The sequence below is a fragment of the Schistocerca nitens genome, chromosome 2 (genome assembly GCF_023898315.1).
Source record: "Schistocerca nitens isolate TAMUIC-IGC-003100 chromosome 2, iqSchNite1.1, whole genome shotgun sequence".
Lineage (NCBI taxonomy): Eukaryota > Metazoa > Arthropoda > Insecta > Orthoptera > Acrididae > Schistocerca > Schistocerca nitens.
The window spans coordinates 1,175,338,267-1,175,359,891 of NC_064615.1; the positions used below are offsets into that span (position 1 = coordinate 1,175,338,267).

The window sequence follows — 21,625 nt, forward strand, 5'->3', positions numbered from 1 at the left end:
TGGGGAAGGACACCTTACGTGGTGTTTTTCTATTGGTCCATCATGCACCACCATCTTGCATGTTACCTCTTGTCGTGTGGCGGGATTTACGCCCAACGTCTCCTGGGTTGCCTCCTTCTCGCCTTGTGCACAATACCATTCTTAGTACCCACGACAACTGTGGACACTTTCAACACCTAAAATCCAGCACGGTAGCCAGTCCGTTGTGGTGGGGTCGTCATGTACCCTCTTGGTGGTAGCCCCCTGACCACACAGGGATCGCACTACAGATGCCAGAGCTGTTTCCTCCCCATGCATGCCAAGGAGTATGTGCCCATCTTGTCTGGGGCACGGGGACTCCGGGCAACGGGATATCGGCCAGGTACCCGTTGCTTTGGCTGGGTGGCGCCCTTGGGGAGAGCCTTCGTTTGGAGTAGGTGGCATCTGGGCGGATGTGGCACAATGAAGCGCAATAAATCACACCAAGCTGGTGGTCGCACGGCCACCAGCGTCTCTAAGCGAGGTAGAGTCGACTTTGATGCTGTGCAATATGACCCTCAGACGTTCCCCTCGTTGGCTGCGCCATGGGAGGGACGCCGATCTAGTGCCAAGCAGGAGCCTTACGTACCGCAATACCTTGTCTGCAGCAGGACTGATGGTGACTCCTTTCTTACGACGAAGCCTCTGTTTTTTGTGGAACACCTGGAGGATAAGTTTGGGGAAGTGGCGGGGTTGTCAAAAATGAGGAATGGGTCCATCCTCCTCAAGACGTCCTCCCCAGCCCAGTCACGAGCGTTGCTCTTGTGTGATAAGCTGGGTGACGTCCCTGTAACCGTCACTCCCCACGGTAGCTTAAATATGGTCCAGGGGATTATTTACCATCGTGACCTCTTGTTGCAATCCGATGACGAGCTGAGAGCCGACTTGGAACGACGTGGTGTGCATTTTGTCCGTCGTGTACATAGAGGACCCAAGACAAACAGGGTGGCCACCGGTGCCTTTATCTTGGCCCGAGAAGGTCAAGGTGATGGTTTACCGTTGCGACGTCAAGCCATACGTCCCTCCCCCGATGCGGTGCTTCCAGTGCTGGAAGTTTGGGCATATGTCCTCCCGTTGCCCATCCAGCGCTACATGTCGAGATTGCGGACGCCCCTCTCATCCCGATTCTCCATGTGCGCCTCCGCCTGTATGTGTCAACTGTGGGGAGCACCACTCTCCATGCTCGCCGGATTGCCCCATTCTTCATAAGGAGCGGAAGATAATGGAATTTAAGACCCTGGACCGGCTTACTTATCGGGAGGCTAAACAGAAATATGAAAGGTTGTATCCTGCTTCCATTCGAACATCTTATGCTGCAGCCACGTTATCGTCGCCCACGCGAGCGACGGTTGTCGCTTCATCTGTGCCACCTTCAGTGGGCCCTCGGGGCTGTGTATCTCTGTCTGTCCCCCTTGTGCCTGGGGGCAAGCCTTCCTCTGTTGCCCCCTTAGCAGTTGGGGGCAAACCCTCTTCTGTCGCTCCCCCCACGCTTACTTCAGGAGTGACATCTGCTCCACAACCGGGAGGCTCGATCCCTCCCCCTCCTTCTCTGCCGGCGTTGCCTCCGCCGGTTCCTCTCTCGCGGAAGGGGTCCCTCGGGGCTCTCCCTTCCTCCGTTTCTTCTCCTACCCAGCCGGATGTCAGCCAGTGGTTGAAGGTTCCGCCACCTGCTGCTTCTGCGTCGTCGTCAGCCTCCGACGCTCCTTTAGAGAAGCTCTCCCAGCCCTCTCACCCTAAGGGCCGACGTGAGAAGAAGGAACGGCTTCTGTCCAAGAAGAAGGACGTTCCGGCGGTTTCAGCACCGCCTGCTGTACAGTCCTGGCTCCGGGGATGAGGTGGAGATCCTCGCCTCTGCCGCGGATCTCGCCTCACGGAACCCTTAGGAGCCTCTCCTATGGACTCAGCTGACTCTCCCCCGGTGGCGGCAGTTGGCTCTGAGGCGCTGTCTGCCTCTTAGTCGCATTCACGCCCTCCCAGTCCCTTCCTGCTTCCATTCTCCAATGGAACTGCGGTGGTTATTTCCGCCACCTGCCTGAGCTCCGGATGCTTCTGAGTGATTCCCCTGTTCCCCTGTTCTCTGCATTGCTCTGCAGGAAACTTGGTTTCCGGCACTGCGGCCCCCGCCCTTCGCGGTTATCGGGGATACTATAAGAACCGCGCTGCCTGTCAACGAGCGTCAGGTGGGGTTTGTCTTTTTGTTCACCACTGTCCGTAGCTCGCCAGTACCCCTTCAGACGCCTTTAGAGGCAGTCGCTGTCAGAGTTGAGCTCTCGCCGGCTATTACTGTTTGCTCTGTTTACATTCCTCCGGATGCGGAGCTCCCCCAACATGTCTTGGCTGCGCTGCTGGCTCAACTCCCGCCACCTTTGCTGCTTCTGGGCGATTTCAATGCCCACAACCCTCTATGGGGTGGGACTGTCTCCGATATCCGCGGTCGGGCCGTGGAGCATGTGTTGGCTCAGCTCGACCTTAGCCTCTTGAATACCGGTGCTCCCACGTATTTCAGTGTGGCTCATGGCTCTTTCTCGGCCATTGATCTCTCTCTTTGCAGCCCTGGACTTGTCCCATCCCTCCACTGGAGAGTGCATCCTGACCTGTGTGGTAGTGACCATTTTCCCATCTATTTGTCACTGCCCCAGTGTCATTCTTCTGGGCGCCTGCCCCGCTGGGCTCTCCACAGGGCTGACTGGCCGGCTTTTACTTCTGCTGCAACCACTGACTCTCCCCCCCCCCCCCAGGGTGACATTGACGGGGTGGTCCGTGTCTTAACCACATCCATCATTTCGGCGGCCGAGGCTGCCATCCCCAGCTCTTCTGGACTCCCTCAGAGGAAGGCTGTACCCTGGTGGTCGCCGGAGATTGCTGAGGCTATTCGCGACCGTAGGCGGGCTCTCCAGCGTCATAGGCGGCACCCATCTCTGGAGACCCTCATCGCCTTTAAGAGGCTCCATGCCTTGGCCCGCCGTCTTATTGCACGGCGTAAGCAGGAGTGCTGGGAGCGGTATGTCTCCTCCTTGGGCTCCCGTGTCTCCCCCTCGCTCGTGTGGTCCCGGATCCGGCGGATTTATGGATACCAGACCCCTATGGGTGTACCTGGGCTCTCCTTGGACGGCGCTGTGTGCATGGACGCTGCCGCCATTGCTGAACAGCTTGCCGCGCACTTTGCGAAGAGCTCGGCGACTGCCTCTTATCCCCCCGCCTTTCGCTCTCTCAAGGAGCGAGCCGAGCGGATGCAGTTCTCATTTGACCGCGTCGTTCTGAAAAATACAATGCTCCTTTCAGCGAGAGGGAATTCCTCGCTGCCCTCGCCGATTGCCCTGATACAGCACCAGGACCGGACTGCATCCACGCGCAGATGGTGAAGCATCTCTCCCGGGACTGCCAGACACACATTCTCGCGGTATTTAACCGCATTTGGAGCGAAGGCGTGTTCCCGTCACAATGGCGAGAGGGTGTTATTGTCCCCATCTTGAAGCCCGGGGCAGACCCACTGGCGGTGGACAGCTATCGTCCCATTACCCTCACCAACGTTTTGTGCAAATTGCTCGAACGTATGGTGGGGCGGCGTTTGTGTTGGGTCCTTGAGTCGCGCGGTCTCCTCGTTCCATCCCAGGGTGGCTTCCATCGGGGCCGGTCTGCCACGGACAATTTGGTGCGGCTGGAATCTGCTATCCGTACGGCCTTTGCCCGACGTCAGCATCTCGTTGCTGTATTTTTCGATCTGCGGAAGGCGTATGACACCACATGGAGGCATCACATCCTTGCCACGTTGTATGAGTGGGGTCTTCATGGTCGGCTCCTGGCTTTTCTTCAAACCTTTTTATTGCGCCGCTCTTTCAGAGTGCAAGTCGGTGCCGCCTCTAGTTCATCTTATATACAGGAAAATGGGGTCCCGCAGGGCTCGGTGTTGAGCGTCTCCTTATTTCTCGTGGCTATTAATGGTCTGGCTGCAGCTGTGGGGTCGTCGGTGTCTCCTTCTTTGTATGCCGACGACTTCGGCATCTCCTTTAGCTCCACGACTACGGGAGTCGCCGAACGCAGGCTGCAAGTAGCCGTTCGCAAGGCAGCATCATGGGCTCTGACTCACGGTTTTCAGTTCTCTGCAGCCAAGACTCGAGTTATGCACTTCTGCAGGCGTCGGACGGTCCACCCTCATCCTGAACTTTACCTCGACGGCCACCTGCTTGAGGTGGTGGACACTTGCCGTTTCTTAGGTCTCGTGTTTGATGCCCGGCTCACATGAGTTCCTCATTTTACTCAGCTGAAGCAAAAGTGCTGGCGGCACCTCAACGCCCTCCGCTGCCTGAGCCACACATCTTGGGGTGCGGATCGCTGCACGCTGTTGCGACTGTACAGAGCCCTTGTGCAGTCCAGGCTTGATTATGGGAGGCTGGCCTATGGGTCTGCATCACCCTCAGTGTTGAAGTTGTTAGATCCCATACACCACTGTGGGGTTCGGCTTGCAACTGGCGCATTTCGTACGAGCCCCGTGGATAGTCTACTGGTCGAGGCTGGGGTTCCCCGCTGCGGATTCGCCGCCGTCGACTGCTCGCCGACTATGCTGTCCACGTTCATTGCTCGCCAGGCCATCCCAATCGTCGCCTGCTTTTCCCTGTCACGGTCCTCCATCTGCCCGAACAGCGTCCTCGGTCTGGGCTTTCCATAGCTGTCCGCGTCCAGTCCCTGCTGTCCGAACTGGGGTCATTCCCTCTTCTGCCTCCCTTCCGGGTCCATGCACCTACGCCTCCCTGGTGTTTGCCCTGGCCGTCCGTCCGTCTGGACTTGGCACAGGGACCCAAGGACTCGGTTCCGCCTGTGGCCCTCCGTCGCCGTTTTCTTGCGCTCCTCGCCTCATTTCCGGGCTGTGAGACTGTCTACACCGATGGTTCCCTGGTTGATGGTCGCACTGCCTACGCTTTTGCTCACGCTGCCCATGTTGAACAGCGCTCCTTGCCAGCTGGCTGTAGTGTTTTTACTGCAGAGCTGGTGGCCATCTTGCGCGCTCTTGAGCATATGCGTTCCTGCTCAGGCACGTCCATCGTCATCTGCAGTGACTCCCTGAGCAGCCTCCAGGCCATCGACCGCTGCTATCCCTCTTCTCCTCTGGTGTCCTATTCGGGAGTCTGTTTCCACCATTGCCCGCTCTGGTCGTTCGGTGGTTTTTGTTTGGACGCCAGGTTACGTTGGCATCCCGGGGAACGAACGTGTTGACAGGCTGGCCAAAGGGGCGATAGACGCCCCAGCTTTGGAGATCGGCCTTACGGCTCGCGACCAGCAGCTGGTGTTGCGCCGTCAGGTGCTTGGGATGTGGGCTGCTGAGTGGCGTGGCATGACAGCCCCGAATAAACTGCGGGCTGTCAAGGAGACGACCGATGTGTGGCGTTCCTCCCTGCGGGCTTCTCGCAGGGACTCGGTGGTCCTGTGTCGGCTGCGCATCGGCCATACATACCTGATGCACGGCCATCTGTTGCGTCAGGACGATCCCCCCCTGTGTCGGTGTGTCCCGGCTGACGGTCGGCCACATTTTGCTGGAGTGTCCTCGACTGCGCACACTCCGGCAATCTTTTAATCTCCTGGGCACTTTGGCTTTGGTTTTATCCGACGATGCCTCCATGGCTGACAATGTTTTACATTTTATCCATGGTAGTCCTTTTTATGGTTCGATTTAGGGAGGTCCTGCACCTTTCCCTTTCTGTGTCTTTTGTCCTCGTGTCTCAATATTTGTTGCTGTTTTGTTGTGTCGTCGGGTGGTTGACTCTTTCCCTTTTTTTTTTGTTCTTGTGGTCAGTCAACCAGTCTCCGACCATTTTCTTTTCTTCTGTTTCTTTCTGTTTGGTGTTCGTCTGTACTCTTCTTTTCTGTAGTGTTCGTTCGCTAATTTGTGTTCTTTAGTGCCTGGGGGGGGGGGGAGTCTCCTTCCCTTGGGGTTTTATCTGTTCCGCACCTTTGTCTCGCCTGTTTTTGGAATGGGGGACTGATGACCTTAGCTGTTTAGTCCCCCTTAAACATCCCAACAACCACCACCACCTGACGTAGGCTGCGATGGGCGGGGCACGTAGCTCGAATGGATGAGGGCAGGGCAGCGCGCAGAGTACTGGTAGGGCACCTAAAGGGAAAACGTCCTGTGGGGAGACCGAGACGTAAATGGGAGGACAATGTGAAGGCTGATTTGAGAAGCCTATGTATTGAAGGTGAATGGAAGGAAATAGCCCAAGACAGGGACAGATGGCGAAAATACGTTGCTGCAGTAATGGACTCTAGAGTCCGGCATGACCAGTGAGTAAGTAAGTAAGTTTTTGCAGTCTCTTAGTACATGTGAGGGACACATGACAACCGGGAATCAATTAGACGACGCCCAATAGTAGATCCTGTGATGACACTGAGTAACATTCAGAGTCTAGGATAATTCTGTCGGGAATCTGTGGAAATCAACGCTTGGAAAATACAACGAAAGGTGACTCACCAGTGGGTGCTTTTGTAACGTGCACTCTCAGCCAGCTGTTCACACGGATCGTGGCACAGAAAAATACAGCTTTAAGGTCTGTAAAAGAAGTGGAGCGAGAAATAATCACATATTGTCTGCATACTGAAGTATTTTAGTCGACGTGGGAAGAGCTTTTCCATAGCCATGGCGTACGCAGCATATGACGAAGTACTGATAATTGCTCCTTGTTAAATTCGAGTTGAGACAGTGCGATGGGCCATCAGTTAATCAAGCAACGTGATGAAAATATTCATGTCAAAAACCATTTCTTCTGACATACCTAGCGCTCCATTTGTGGAGCAAAATATCTGCGTTTACATTGTCATGTGCTCCCTCGATATCCACAAATATAGCTGTGGTCAATTGTGCCTTTTCCCTTTTCAATCCAAATTAGGAAGTAGCCCAAGATTGTGCTATTCCAGCCGTCACTCCAATTGTTGTTTAAGTAATCGTTCCAAAGTCTTCCCAATGCAAGAGGAAAGAGCAATGTGTCGGTACGAAGTTGGCTCAGAAATATCATTGCCTCTTTTCAGGACTGGGACTGTTATGTGTGTTCTTCAGTCTTTGCCAGGATCTTTAGGCCCCCCAAGTTGATTGTGTATATGCAAGAGGAGGAATATTGCATGTTGAACACAATACCATAGCATAGTGAACATTATCAAATGCCTGGAGAGCTGCCTGTAGCTGAGTGAATTGCCGTCTTCAGTTCCACGAAAGTAAAACGAGAAACAAGGCATTCATCATCGTAGTGGTGGACAAGTGGATATGTAAGCAGTCGAGGACGCACTGAAGCAAGAGAAATTCTATCAGCGAATTGTTCTAGCCAAGGTGCTTCCATCATAGGAGTGTAGCCAGATAGCTTGGTCATGAATTTGATTTTTTACTACAACCAGTACTACTACTACTACTACTTTCTTTTGCTAATATACAGCAAAAACTTAACTTACCTTCTTTTTACATATAAGATTTCACTTAACTGATGTGTTTATTTTTTTATATTCCAGAAAATTATGAAGAGTTCATTAATTGCGATAAGAACTTACTGCAAGATGGCGTCGTTCAACTGTTTGAGAGAAGGCAGGGTTCCGCCAAATGGGCGAGGGATTCCTGTCAAGACTAGTCTCTTCCCCCCCCCCCCCCCCCCATCGTCCCCACGGCTCTTTCTTGAGTTCGTGTGTGGCACACAAGGGACCGAGATATTGGGGCCCAGTCTTCCTTCCCAAGCTGCATTTCTTTCCCTGTGCTGCTCCCTCTGTGGTCCCCTTCTTCCCCTCTGCCACTTCCATCCATTCTGTGTTCATACTTATGTCGATCTGGCTATCCAGCTGGTTTTTGTATTACGTACGGTTTTGGTACCCCTTCTTGACCTTTTCTTTTTGGCGTTTTCTGGTCTCCCTTTGGGATTTCACTTCTAAATTTTCTCTCTTTTCTCTCTTTATGCGCAGGACAGCTTCTGTATAATTTGGAAGGTAGAGGACGAGATACTGGCAGAAGTAAAGCTGTGAGTACCCGCCGTGAGTCGTGCTTCGGTAGCTCAGATGGTAGTCTGCGTTCGGCAGGGCAGCAGTGCGCACCGCGCTCGGCCGTCCACGCCGCTACGGGCGCGGAGTGTTTTGTTTACGTCCTCGTCACAGCGCTTCTCAGTCGAACAAGTTCTAATGGCCAACTCTTACAGGAAGAACACTCTTAAGTTCACCTTCTCAAACGAATACGCACGACCCAAGGCACTGGCCGTCGAACGCTTCCTACGCGAAGACGTGAAGATCCCGCGTGACGAACTCATCGGCATACACCTATCGATCATTAGCAGTGCCGTTTATGTTAAGATAACTTCCGACGCTGCCTGCAACGAGATTATTCAAAGGACGCGACATGGACTAAAATTTCGGCACTCCGACGGAAACGTCGGGCCTGTGGATGTCGACCATGCAGGACTTGGACTTCGGACGATCCGTGTCTTCGAACTGCCTTTCGAGGTGAATGAAGATGAAGTCATCGCAGCGCTAAGCCCGTTCGGAAAAGTCCAGAGCCACGTAGCCGAGACATGGGCACAGTTTACGACTTATCCGGTGCTTAATGGTGTGAGACAAGTCCGAATCGATCTCAAACGGCACGTTCCATCGTACATTTCTATCGGCGGCTGCCGTGCGGTGGTCATTTACGACGGACAACCTCGAACATGTTCCGGTTGTGGCAAAGAAGGCCACGTCCGTAATGAATGCCTGCAACGCCGCATCACACAACTAAGGCACGACGATACGAACACCGACAGATCCACGACCACCCTTCCAGTCATCTATGCGGCGACACTGCACGTCCAGCCGTCACAAGACGCCGTTCATGAGCGTCTCTCTGGTCCGATACACCTGGAGGCGTCCCAGCGCCTTGACACCGGCGATGTCACCCGTGAACATGTCCAACAGCCGGACACACCCACGCTAGAAGATCTCAAGGATACCAATGAGAGTGTTCTGGAGAATGACGACCGCATCATAGCACCCGCGGCTTTTGTACCGGAATGACGTGAATCTCTTCCTTCCTCAGACACCGGAACTCATTGCCGAAAGCAGAAGTTGCCCAAACGACGAAAAAAAAAAAAAAAAACGCCGCAAGACGTCAGAATCGACCATTGAGCCACCTCCGCAGGACGAAGAGATGGCACATCACTCTGACGGAGAACACGATAACACTTTCTCCTCTGCCACGGAGACGCGTCATCCACCAGACGGTGAACCGTCCAACAGAGATCGTGCGCAAGCCCCGCGCCCAGAAGCCATGGAACACAGCACGCCTGTTGTCACCGACGCAATTGAGCCGATTCGGCCAGCGCTGCCACCTCTCGCCGATGTCAAAACTGTCGGACATTTTTCATGGGTGGATGACACGGATTTCCCACCTCCATCTGATGCGGAAATGAGATCTGTTCCTCCGTTAGACCAACACTAAAATGGGGGAAGTATTCTACAGCGACTCCTGCGACTTCTATGGACTTCCAGCATCCACCACGACAATCTTCACCACGGCAGCACGGATCTCCCATCAGGCGTACCGAATAGCTACTATCAATACTAATCGGCTCCCACGTTAAACTTCAACTGCTCCGTGACACGCTAAGAGCAGCGGACATCAACATCGCCCTGATACAAGAACTGAGGACAGCAACTTGGACTGGGTGTTATGGATATGAGACGTACACCGCCCCTGCAGCTATGGAACACACAGGCGCAGCCATCCCCCTACGAGAAGGGATTGCAGTTTCCGATGTCACATACCTCCCAACGGCGCGAGGGGTGGCCATAACAGTTGAAGGAATCAAAATCATAAATCTCTACGACCCATCGGGCACTGATAAACGGAGGGATCACTCCCAGTTCTACGCAGAAGATATCATGCCTTTATTCCTCGGCCGATACGATCATCTCATCGTAGTTGGAGATTTCAACTGTGTTCTCGAGCGCATAGACCAATACCCCCATTTCACCACATGTCCGGAACTTCGCTTCCTCGTCCGCCGCCTTCGTCTCCTCGACACTTGGCGAGTGGTACACGGCGACCGCCGGGGTATACACACATCACGAGCCACTCCGCCAGCTGACTTGATAGAACATACATCTCTGATGTTCTGAAATCAGTTCTCCTCGACGCGGAACGTTGGCCGTCTGCCTTTTCGGATCATGACATCTACATCTGTACCATGAACCTACGTCGACAATCTATATGGCGCAGTGCAGCACCTTGGAAACTCAATGTCACGCTACTGCGGGACCCTGAATGTCGACAACAGGTCACCGACACGTGGCACACCTGTGTTCAACGCATTACGCGTTACGAGACCACACTGCAGTGGTGGTTGCTGTGCGCCAAACCGGCCATTCGACGCACATTGATACACTATGGCAGAGCCAAGCCAGGTGGAATCACCACAAACCTGATTTCTACTATAGCGCTCTACGTGAACTCATGGATCATCCTCCATCCCTGGATCGTCTAAAAGAAGCTCAACGCATCAAGGCAAAGATTTTATCCTTGACCAGATGCCGTCTAGAGGGAGCCATTGTACGAGCACGCAGCCAAGATAGGATTAACGGTGAAGAACCTTCTATGCATCATATTGTTCAAAATGGTCGTCGACGCCTACAGGCTTTAATGACAACTTTAGACCTACCTCATGGACGACGGCTGACTTCGCAAGCTACCACTGCGGATGCATTCATAACGCACTATAGACTTTTCTATCAAGAAGTACCTGCCGGTGCAGAAGCCATTGCTGAGGTTGCCCAGGAGACACTTTGTACTCTAAACGCAGCAGCTGCAACCCTCCTGACTTCTGAAGTGACCACCGACGACGTCCAAGGCGCTGTAGCCAAAGCGTCTCTGAATCGATCTCCCGGCCCGGAATTGTTTACCTCTCGAATTTTACAGAACCTTCAAAGATTTGATGTTGCCACGATGGAGGGACATGTACTGGAAACTTTTGTCCGGCGCGGCGAACCCGCCATCAATGTTCATGGAAGGCTTACTTGTACCAGTCCCGAAACCCGCAGGAGGAACACGACTCTACAGTTATCGGCCGATCACGTTACTCAATTCCGACTTCAAGATTTTCACACGCCTTCTAGCAGTGCGACTCAAACATGTCTTACGAGACATTGTTTCCCAAGAACAAACAGCCTTAGGCGCCGATCGTAATATACAGACAGCCCTCAGTGAATATCGAGATGTGATCGCTGTGGCAACACACTCGCGACTGCCAGGTGCTTTAATCTCCATCGACTTCAAACAAGAGTTTGACCGCGTCAATCACGCATTCCTCAACGCAGTGATGGACCGAATGGCAATTCCCCCGACGTTCACGCAAGTGATTATGCGGCTCCTTCGTGGAGCAACGCCCAGACTTCTCGTCAACGGCAGACTTACAGAACCTATACGGATTGAACGCTCAGTACGGTAGGGTTGCCCTTTGTCGACGGAGCTTTATGCCATTGCGATGGAACCACTCATTTGCGGATTACGGCGACGTTTGACAGGTATTCCACTCCGGAATCATATGTTCCGCTGCCGAGCCTACGCGGACGACTTGGCCCTCGTCGTTCGTTCAGCGGCCGACGTACAAGCTGCGTTGCAGTGGATTACCCGTTACAGTGCAGGGGCAGGGAGCGCTATGTACGTGGCAAAATTATGCGCCATGAAGATCGGCCGCGGCCTTCCCGCAGACAGCGTAGTCCCATTTCAACTGGCGGACACCCTTCGTTGTCTCGGATTGGTGTACACGCGAGACATTCGCCGCACCTCGGCGATCAATTTTCGGGCGCTACTACAACGCATCCGGGCCAACATACAAAATCACATACTACGCCCGCTGAATATGTGCCAGAGAGTCACCTTCGTCAGTACCCATCTGGCAGCCCGGATACCCCATATAGCGCAGATTCTGCCATCACTGCGACAATGGCGGCCAGATTACAGGCGGCTTTCGGCTATTTTATTTATTCTGGACACATCTTCAAAGTCCAGTATGAAGCTCTCACCTTACCAAAGCGGGATGGTGGCCTCGATCTGGTTAATGTGAGAGCCAGGACTACGGCACTTTACACCAATACTATGCTTCTGTTATGTAAAAGCCAAAATGTTACTTTTACTGGAATGTTGACCACCGAGCTCGCACCTGCGAGACGCCCACCGACGTCTCTGGCACACATCCCACCTCCGATGTCACATATCGGCCGTTTCTTTTTGGAGTACAGCTACATAGGCACCGAGCTCCCCAGGACCAGGAAGACGACCACCCGCGACATCTATTGCCTTCTCCGAAAGTCTCCATCCCGCAACCCCGTCGAAACACGTCACCCAAAGGTTTCATGGCCTACAGATTGGAAAACGATCCACCAACCATATCACACCACTGACACCACCTCTATGTGGTACCTTCTCGTCAACGGCAAGTATACTACAAGACAGAAACTGCATCGCATCGCACTGGTGGACTCACCCCTGTGCCTCAAGTGCAATGTCGAAGATACAGATTTACATCGTTTTGAGTGTGGGCCATCAGCAGCCGTCTGGACCCTCGTACAGAAGATTGTGGCTTTCTACCTCCGAGTACCACCACATCATGTTTCTCCTACCATGATGATATATCCCGACACGACCTACTTCCCATCGGCTAAGTGGCACGCCATCACATGGATCAGTGGCATGGCTGTCAACTACCTCTTCCGGGACGACATCGTCGATCCGGCGGACTTTTGGACACGCCTCCAAGTACATCACCACACCCTTCGCCGACATCGACACTATCGGGCCACTTTCGCGAACTATTTACAGAGTATTTTCACCAACCCGCCTCAAAGCTGGAATCTCAAAGAACAGTGCCAGCCAAGAATGGACGATCCCACGTTCCCCTTTAATGGTCAATAATAGAATGCATTTTGTTCTGATGGCGCGACAAAGTGGAGCATGGCGAGAAAAGTATTCCTATTTTATTTCACTTCTATTTTCTCCTCCTCTTCTAAGTTTTTTTTTCCTTACACATGTTTAAGCTTTTCAGGCATAGCTCTCTATCTGCAACCTATTTGTTTTCTTTATCCTGTGCTCCCCCACCCCCCCCCCCAAAAAAAAACATAAAAAAATGGGTTGCTGCTGATGGTGAGAATCTATACACATTTATGTTAACAATTAAAAAATAAATAAAAAAAGGCCGTTGCGGAAATATAGCTACCTTTTATGTTTTACGTTTTCTAAGGATATTGTGTTATTTTATGAAGAACGTCGTCTTTTATTTTCATACACAAGAGGTTTTTATTTGTTTTCTCCTTACCTGCAACTTAAAAAAAAAGTAAAAAAGGGAAGTTGGTAGAGCACCTGCCCGCAAAAAAGTAAATAAATAAAATAAAAAAACAAAAAATGGAACTTTAAAAAAAAAATAAAAAAAATAAAAATAAAAAAAGAAGCGGTTCAAAAAAAGATGGAAGGGAAAAAATGGTAGAGCACTTGCCCGCGGCAGGCAAAGGTCCCGATTTCGAGTCTCGGTCGGGCACACAGTTTTAATCTGCCAGGAAGTTTCATGTCAGCGCACACTCCGCTGCAGAGTGAAAATCTCATTCTGGAATTTAAATACTCTTTTACTCTATATGCGCCGATAGCTGATGAGGCTAGAACTCCTAAAACTTCTTTGCTTACTGGAACTGATTCTTACTTGTTACATTTTCAACATTCAGGTCATATGCACTACTCACGTTTGCAAACGCTTTACCAATGCTTTCTTTGCCAGCCGACAGATATTTGCAATGACGAAAGAAGTAATAAAGACATGATATCCTGACTTGTGGATGACAACAAATCAAAATATTCTTGAAATGTCGAAGGAGCAGAATTGTACAGAGGTATACCACAAAGCGGAACTACGTTCTTGTTCTGTTACACTGTCAGTGTGTCAGTGTCGTCGCAGTTTACTCACATTCTCGCAGTGAAATCTTGACTATCAATTGTCATTCATCGTGCGGCCAATAAAAGCAAAACATGATACGTTCATTTTCGAAAACAAGTTCTAGCAATTTGCAACAAAATGTCACCAGTAGACAGTTATGGTGCTATTAAAGAGCTTTTAAAATAATACCTCATATATTAATTAGTGAAAAAAGCAACTGTAAACAAAGGAGTGGTCTCAGTTGCCTAGACCCTGTAAAATTTTATATTTTGCTTCAACAACTAGCCCTATGTGATTAATTTTCTTGGTAACGATGGCCTAACCTCTGTAACACGTACATGCTTCTTAAACAGCTGTTTCACATCCATTTTAATAAAGATTTAATTGATAGCGGGAAATTTTACATTTTATTTTCACACTAAACTATTGTAAGTTTTTAACAATAGCTTAATTGCTTCATTTCTATATTACTTCTTGCCAGTACCTTTGTGTGTCAGTTTTTCAGAAATAACTTCTTCGGTTTTCTTTTTGAGTTTCATTTTGAGGTTTTCGAATTAAATAAGCCGACATCGAGCTTTGAGATATAGCAGTATTAATACTAGAATGACATGAAACAACCGCTTTAATTTTAGTCACCCATAAATCATACCTGTGATCAAGTTTGCTACAATGTACTCTTCAGAAAAAACCATAAATGATGATGATGCATTTTCCACTTACAGCTGTTTTCTTCTGTTTTTGTTTCATTCTATAATGCCGTAAGTGAAATGGAAAGAAGACAAGGATTTCTGGTAAGATGAGTATTGGGTAATATCAACAGCAGCAGAAAATGGCATAACGGGAGTAGGATTTGTTATGAATGGGAAGGTAGGACAGAGAGTGAGTTACTCTCATCAGAATCGACAGCAAACGAATACCGTGAACAATGGTTCTGGTATACATGCCGACGTCTCAAGCAAAAGATGAAGAGATTAGAGAAAGTATTTGAGAATATTCAACGGTTAATTCAGAACGTGACGGGAGATGAAAATCTAACACTAACGGAGAATTGAAATGCGGTTTTAAGGGAAGGGGTAGAAGAAACGGTTACGGGAGAATGTGGGCTTTGTATTAAGAATGAAAGAGGAGAAAGACTGAGTTCTGCAATAAATAGCAGCTAATAAGAGCAAATACTCTAATCAAGAATCACAAGGGGAGGTATGCTTGGAAAAGGTCGGGAGATACATAAGGATATCACTTAGATCAAATCAAGGTTACACAGAAATTCCGGAATCAGATACAGGATTTTAAGGCATACCCAGGAGCAGATATAGAGTCAGATCCCAGTTCAGTACTGATGAAGAGTGGGCTCAGGTTAAAGAGATTGGTCAGGAAAAATGAGTGCGCAAAGCGTTGGGATATGATAGTACTACGAAATGAGGTGATAAGCTTTATGTTCTCTTAAAGCTATAGACACTGAAATAAGGTGTAGCTCAGTAGACAATACAGTTAAAGAGGAATGGATATCTCTAAAAAGGCCAATCACATAAAGTGGAGAGAAAAACATAGGTATAAAGAAGGTAACTGTGAAGAAACCATGGGTAACACACGATATACTTCAGTTGATCGATGAAAGAAAGTACAAAAATGTTCTGGAGAAAACAAGAATACAGAAATAAGAGTCGCTGAGAAACGAAATAAATAGGTGTAGGGAAGCTAAAGCGATAAGGCTGCAGGAATAATTTGAAGAAATCAAAAATGAAATTATTGTCGGAAGGACTGACTCAACAGAAAAGTTAAAAGAACCTTCGATGAAATTAAGAGCAAGGGAGGCAACATTAAGAGTGCAATGGAAGTTCCAGTGTTAAATGCAGAGGAGAGAGCAGATAGGGGGGAGGAGTACCTTGAAGGCCCCTTTGAAGGGGAAGATTTGTCTGATGTCATAGAAGAAGAAACACGAGTCGATTTAGAAGAGACAGGGGATCCAGTATTAGAATAAGGTGGAAGGGGTAGACAACATTCTATCAGAATTTCTAAACTAAAAAAATTGCAATAAAATGACAATTCACGTCGGTGTTTGGAATGTATGGGTCTGGCGATGTATTGTCTGACTTCTGGAGAAACATCATCCACAAAGCTCAGAAAGTAACATGAGCCGACAAGTGCGAGAACTGCCGCACATTGAGATTAACAGCACGTGCATCAAAGTTGATGACCAGAATAATACACAGAAGAATGCAAAAGAAAATTGAGGATGTGTTAGATGATAATCAATTTGGCTTTAGGAAAAGTAAAGGTACCAGACAGGCAATTCCGACGTTGGGATGGATAATGGAAGCAAGACTGAAGAAAAATCGATACAGGCTCATATAATTTGTCGACCTTGGAGAAGCGTTCGACAATTTAAAATGGTGCAAAATATTCGAAATTCTGAGAAAAATAGGTGTAAGCTGTAGGGAAAGATGGTTAATACACAACATATACGAAAATCAAAATAGAATAATAAGAGTGGAAGACGAAGAACGAAGCGCTCAGATTACAAAGGGTGTAAGAGAATGATGTAGTCTTTCACCTCTACTGTTCAATCTATACATCGACGAATCAACGAAGGAAAGAAAAGTAAAGTAAAAGCGAGAAATTAAAATTTCACGTGAAAGGATATCAATAAGATTCTCTGATGACATTGATATCCTCAGTGAAAGTGAAGAAGCATTACGGAATGTGCTGAATGGAATGAAAAGTTTAATGAGTACAAAGTATGGATTACAGGTAAATCGAAGAAGGGCGAAAGTAACTAGAAGTAGCAGAAATTAGAACAGCGAGAAACTTATCAGGATTGATGGGCACGAAGTAGAAGAAGTTAAGGGATTTTACTACCTTGGTAGCAAAATACGCCACGATGGGGAGGGCGAGGAGGACATTCGGCATCACAAGCGGACTAGTATTGCAAAAGAGGGCATTCCCGGCCAATAGAATTCTAATAATGTCGAACATAGACTTCAATTTCAGGAAGAAGTTTCTGAGAATGTACGTTTTGAGCATGGCATTGTATGGTAGTGAAACATGGACTGGATGGAAACCCAGAAAAGAAGACGATAGAAGCATTTGAAATGTGGTGCTACAGAAGAATGTTTAAAATCAGGTGAACTCATAAGGTGAGGAATGAGGAGGTTATATGGAGAATCAGCGAGGAATGGAAGCCATTGACAACAAGAGACGACAGGATGGTAGGAACCTGCTAAGACACTAAGAAATAACTTCCATCGTACTGGAGGGAGCTGTAGAAGGTAGAAAAACAGAGATTGGAATACATCCAGCAAACAATTAAAGACTTATGTTGCAGGCGCTGCTCTGAGAGGAATTCGTGGCGGTCCGCGTCAAACCAGTCAAAAGACTGATGACTCAAAAACAAAAAAAATGAAGATACTCGCTTTACGATAACACTTGCCAGTTTAGTCACATTGCAATCGAAGTTCTGACTGTTACATTGTCTAATAATAAAGCAAAGACCGATATAAAATTGCGCATTCATCTTGCATCTAAAGTATGCTGGTAAATGGCATTTTCTTGGTTAGGTGAGCAGAAACTTGCATGTGTTACTGTTACCACATGTGTTACTGATGCCGAGATAGTGCATAAAGTTATTTCTTTAGTGATATGAAGGCATCAGAAATATCGGAGAATAATGTTGAACACTCCAATGCTGTGCAGAATAGAAGATCAATGAAAAAAGTGTTGTGGTGTATTTCTGATTCTTCAAAAAGATGACGGCCCACGAGCGATGTTGTAGGTGACGATGTAAGTACTTACGACTGAGATGTTTTCGGAATATTCCGTTTATAGAAGGGAATAGATTAATCAAGCAGTTCAGTAAGTTGTCTTCCTATGATACACATAACTGACCTAACTGTACTTATCAGTGTAAATCCTGTGATGCGAAGTAAACAACGAAAAATTCCGGATGAAGCTACACGTCATGATTCTGTCTCGTGTCTATAAGGGACGTATTAGCAGTTGGACAAATACAGGAAGTTCAGGTATATCGATTAGCATTTTTAACATGGCATGGCATCACATACAGACCTTTTATTACGCTGAAAATGGTGCTGGGTACCACAGCGAAAGCGCATGTGGTGGCCAGAGGAAAACATGTTGTTACGCTAAGTGTACAGGGAAAGCTTACGTAAAGTGCATCTACATATACACACACTGAGAGGCCGCAAATCACATTCTACCATTCGAGATAGAAAACATATATTTGCAAGAACAAGATAACATTTGAAAGTCACGCCTGTTACATGCAGGAAAAAGTCCTCCAAACCCTGTCATACGGACAATATTGACCGACTACAGCATAAAATTTGGGCAGCCCAGAATTGCCACATGTTTATTGTGAGGCAAATATAGAGCTGACTGTTTTAATCTTGACTTGTAAACGAGACGTATGTAACTCAGATAGTAACTCTGAATAAGCGGAAACAACATCCAACGAATTAAAATTAACTAGGGTTTGCATAATAGTAAACCAGGCAGTTTTACGAGAGTGAACTTTCCGAACGTTTGAAGTCTGTACGGATTACCAGATGTATCTTCCACTTCCTAATATTTTAACCAATGAAGTATATTCCTGCCTGCAGCTATCATTTTATTCATTCAACATTCATTTGCTTTCTATTGTGAAATGGGAATTTTGTAAATATAACCAAATACGTTCCAACAAAAGACCTATGAACTGTAATCCCTTTACACTTTTGCCAGATCGAGTAGAACTCTCATAAACGACGCAAGCTAGCGTTATTGATCAAACAACTACCACGACTCTAGTCAGTCAAAACATCTGGAGGTAACGTTCTGGGGCAACTAAGATGGCAGAGGTCACCAAGTTTTGACGTCATGACAACTCCCCTTATTTTTACCGCCATGCGTGAAACTCATATTCTCTCAGTGTTTTGCAACTCCTGGTGGATGTCGTGGCCATTGAGATCTTCATAACGTCACTACCGGACTCCAGGCATTGTTTTAATTGAAATCTTCTAGCATATTATTCGACACACTCTTTAATTCTGCTATTGCAGAAACTCGGCGTTAGCGCGACGATACTGGTCACACCGAATATGTTTTGATGATTATATTCGAGGCTCGAACCTCAGGTGGCATTGCACATCTCTGCTCCATGAGCCATTAAGACCCATCATACAGAGAAGAAGTATTAAAGACTCCGCTCCATACAGCTCGAACACTCTCAGATAATGAAAGCGTCTCCGAAGAATAACAACATCTGGAATAATGTTCCGAAAAAATGGGTATTCAGATCATAAAATTGATTGGGCGTAAAAAATGTGTTCCTGAAGAGGCGCTTGAGACTGAGAAAAAGAAAGAGGAGCAAATAATCATTTATCTATCTTTTTTAAATTAATGTACAAGGCTAACATAAGTTACCATATGCACTGTAGTACTAAACTATTGATGATATCATTTCATCATATTGTATTTAGACAAACTGTATTTCATGCACTTCTTTCTACAACTCAGATGCTTCCCCATGCCGGAATATGACTCGTGTAATGTAGTAACGACCTTTCTCAGTCTGAATCTTAAATGACGTAAGTGGCCTCACATATCGCTCAATTATTCACATTTACTGCAATTACTAACTTCTTCCCCACTTCCAATGTTTTTAGCAGATACTGAACTTTTACTTGAATTGTCAAGAGTCTTAATGTGGGCCAGTACTCTGATAGCGTGCTTCGTAGCGTTCTCATATCAACATAAACACATGCATTTTATACTCGTTAAATGAAGGAAACTTTGAGACTATCTCAGATAATACATGCTTCTAACTTATTGCAATGTAATATGTGGTTATAGTTTCCTAGCTATGTTTCATGTCATTTTAATAAAAACACACAGCGGCGTTGAGGTCGTGAGTGTCTGTGTATTTCTAGCACATCATGTTTCTAATGTAATGTAGAAAGACGTAAGCATTTCTTTTTTTTTTTTTTTACTTATTATGCTTCTTCATTAGCTCACTACGCTCTGTACTTGGAATACAATGCAATATTAGCTTTTATGGAACTTACGTGAGCACGTTATGAAGCTGTTTTGTACATTGTTACGTGCATTGCTCAGTGAAATAAGCAGGCATATCGAGAAATGTCCACACTGATTTTTGTGTCATGATAGGTCTGTCTTAGACCATAACACTAGGTATTTATTTTTTCTTTTCAGCATTGGGGGCCACCTCCCGCCGATTGCCAGTGATGGAGCTATGTATAGTGCCAGCAAGCACGCGGTGAGGGTACTCCTTGAAGGACTGAGAAAGGACCTGGTCGCCAGAAAGAACAAAATTCGCGTTGGGGTGAGTGGAGATGCTTCACAGTAATTGGGATTTCCTGTAAGTCAACCGACTCTTTTGGGCTTTAGTCTTCTTTTTGAAATGTTCATAAATAATTACTGCACTGCTCTGCTACTGTCAGATTGAACAGGATGCAATCAGTTTTTTCTCGAATTATTTAAGTTTTCTGTGAAGTTCCCTGTAATTATATGAATACTATAATAGTGTTATGATTGAGAGTTCATAAAGTTTTGTCTGTTTACCTATCGTGGCAGTTTATTATTCCCGTAGTTTCAATAAAACAGCTTTGACTCCAGTTGCAAAGGCAGGAGACAGTTTTACTGTCGTGCTGCTATACGCCTTACAAAGTCGTCTGCCTGTACTTGTAAAACACGCAATACAAGGAGCACTTATCGCTCGAAAAAGAACTGAAGTTGGCTGCTGGCTGGCTCAATTGAACGTCACTCACAAAGTTATTTTAATCGAAGTACTTATTTGTACATTGCTGCCCCTTTTCTGATAAGTTGAAGAAACTCACAATGAAATAATTATGAATGCTTCTCTTCCCACAGTCTGTTTCTCCTGCGCTTGTGAGGACTGAAATCCTTGACGGAAAAGAAAAGTGGTCTTCAGAAATATTCGACAAATTTAACTGTCTGGAATCGGAAGACATCGCAGAAGCTGTTGTTTACATGCTGTCACAACATCCGCGTGTGCAGGTAGGCTGTCTGCTGTCTTGTCATTCCTACTGCCTGACACTCAAATTCTCCTTATCACGTAAATAATGCTAATACTTAACTGGAAAAATTTGCCAGTTAGGTAGGTGAGTGATTGTTGAGAAGGTCACTAAAAACAGTGAGAAAGAAAAATATATTATGTGTCTGCAATTTACTAGTCGCTCATCACATAAAATCTTATGTTTCAGGTGCACGACATCATTGTTCGTCCCACTTGCGACGCCTATTTATGAACGAGTTTTTTCAAGACTCTAGGTGTAGAAAAATTCAAAGGGAGTTGCTAGTGGATGTCTGGAGCGGCAGCAGATATCAAGCAGATCGCAGTACTTTGAGCGAATACTGAAAAATTTGGTGAAAGCGAATAAAATAGAATTATTGCATTATGGCTACTTAATTGTTCGCCACAGGCACAGAACGAACGTTGGGAGCTACATCTGGGGACATCAGCGTGAGTTTCCTATAGTGGGTCGAACATCTGCATGGAAGAGACAGCACTCAGGTAACATGTCGCCATGATGAGAGGACGCCCAGCTTATGTGTGACACAAGGCTCTCGCGTAGCGTGTGTAACTGTCGACAGAATGTTTTACTGCATGGGGAAGAATTGGGAAATGGTAGTCAGCATGTTCGTGATGACACTTTAAGCTA

At 47.4% G+C, this 21,625-nt stretch overlaps 1 protein-coding gene across 5 annotated transcripts in view; it reads left to right on the forward strand.

The window, feature by feature from the left end:
• LOC126237512 (farnesol dehydrogenase-like) overlaps positions 1-21,358 on the forward strand; it is a 269,788-nt gene extending 248,430 nt beyond the window's left edge. For all 5 annotated transcript variants that reach the window (XM_049947675.1, XM_049947676.1, XM_049947677.1 and 2 more), the window contains exons 4-6: positions 20,136-20,265; positions 20,814-20,960; positions 21,167-21,358. In XM_049947675.1, coding sequence (XP_049803632.1) covers positions 20,136-20,265; positions 20,814-20,960; positions 21,167-21,211 — 322 coding nt within the window. In that variant the 3' untranslated portion in view covers positions 21,212-21,358. The remainder of the gene's footprint in view (positions 1-20,135; positions 20,266-20,813; positions 20,961-21,166) is intronic.
• Positions 21,359-21,625: the final 267 nt, after the last annotated feature.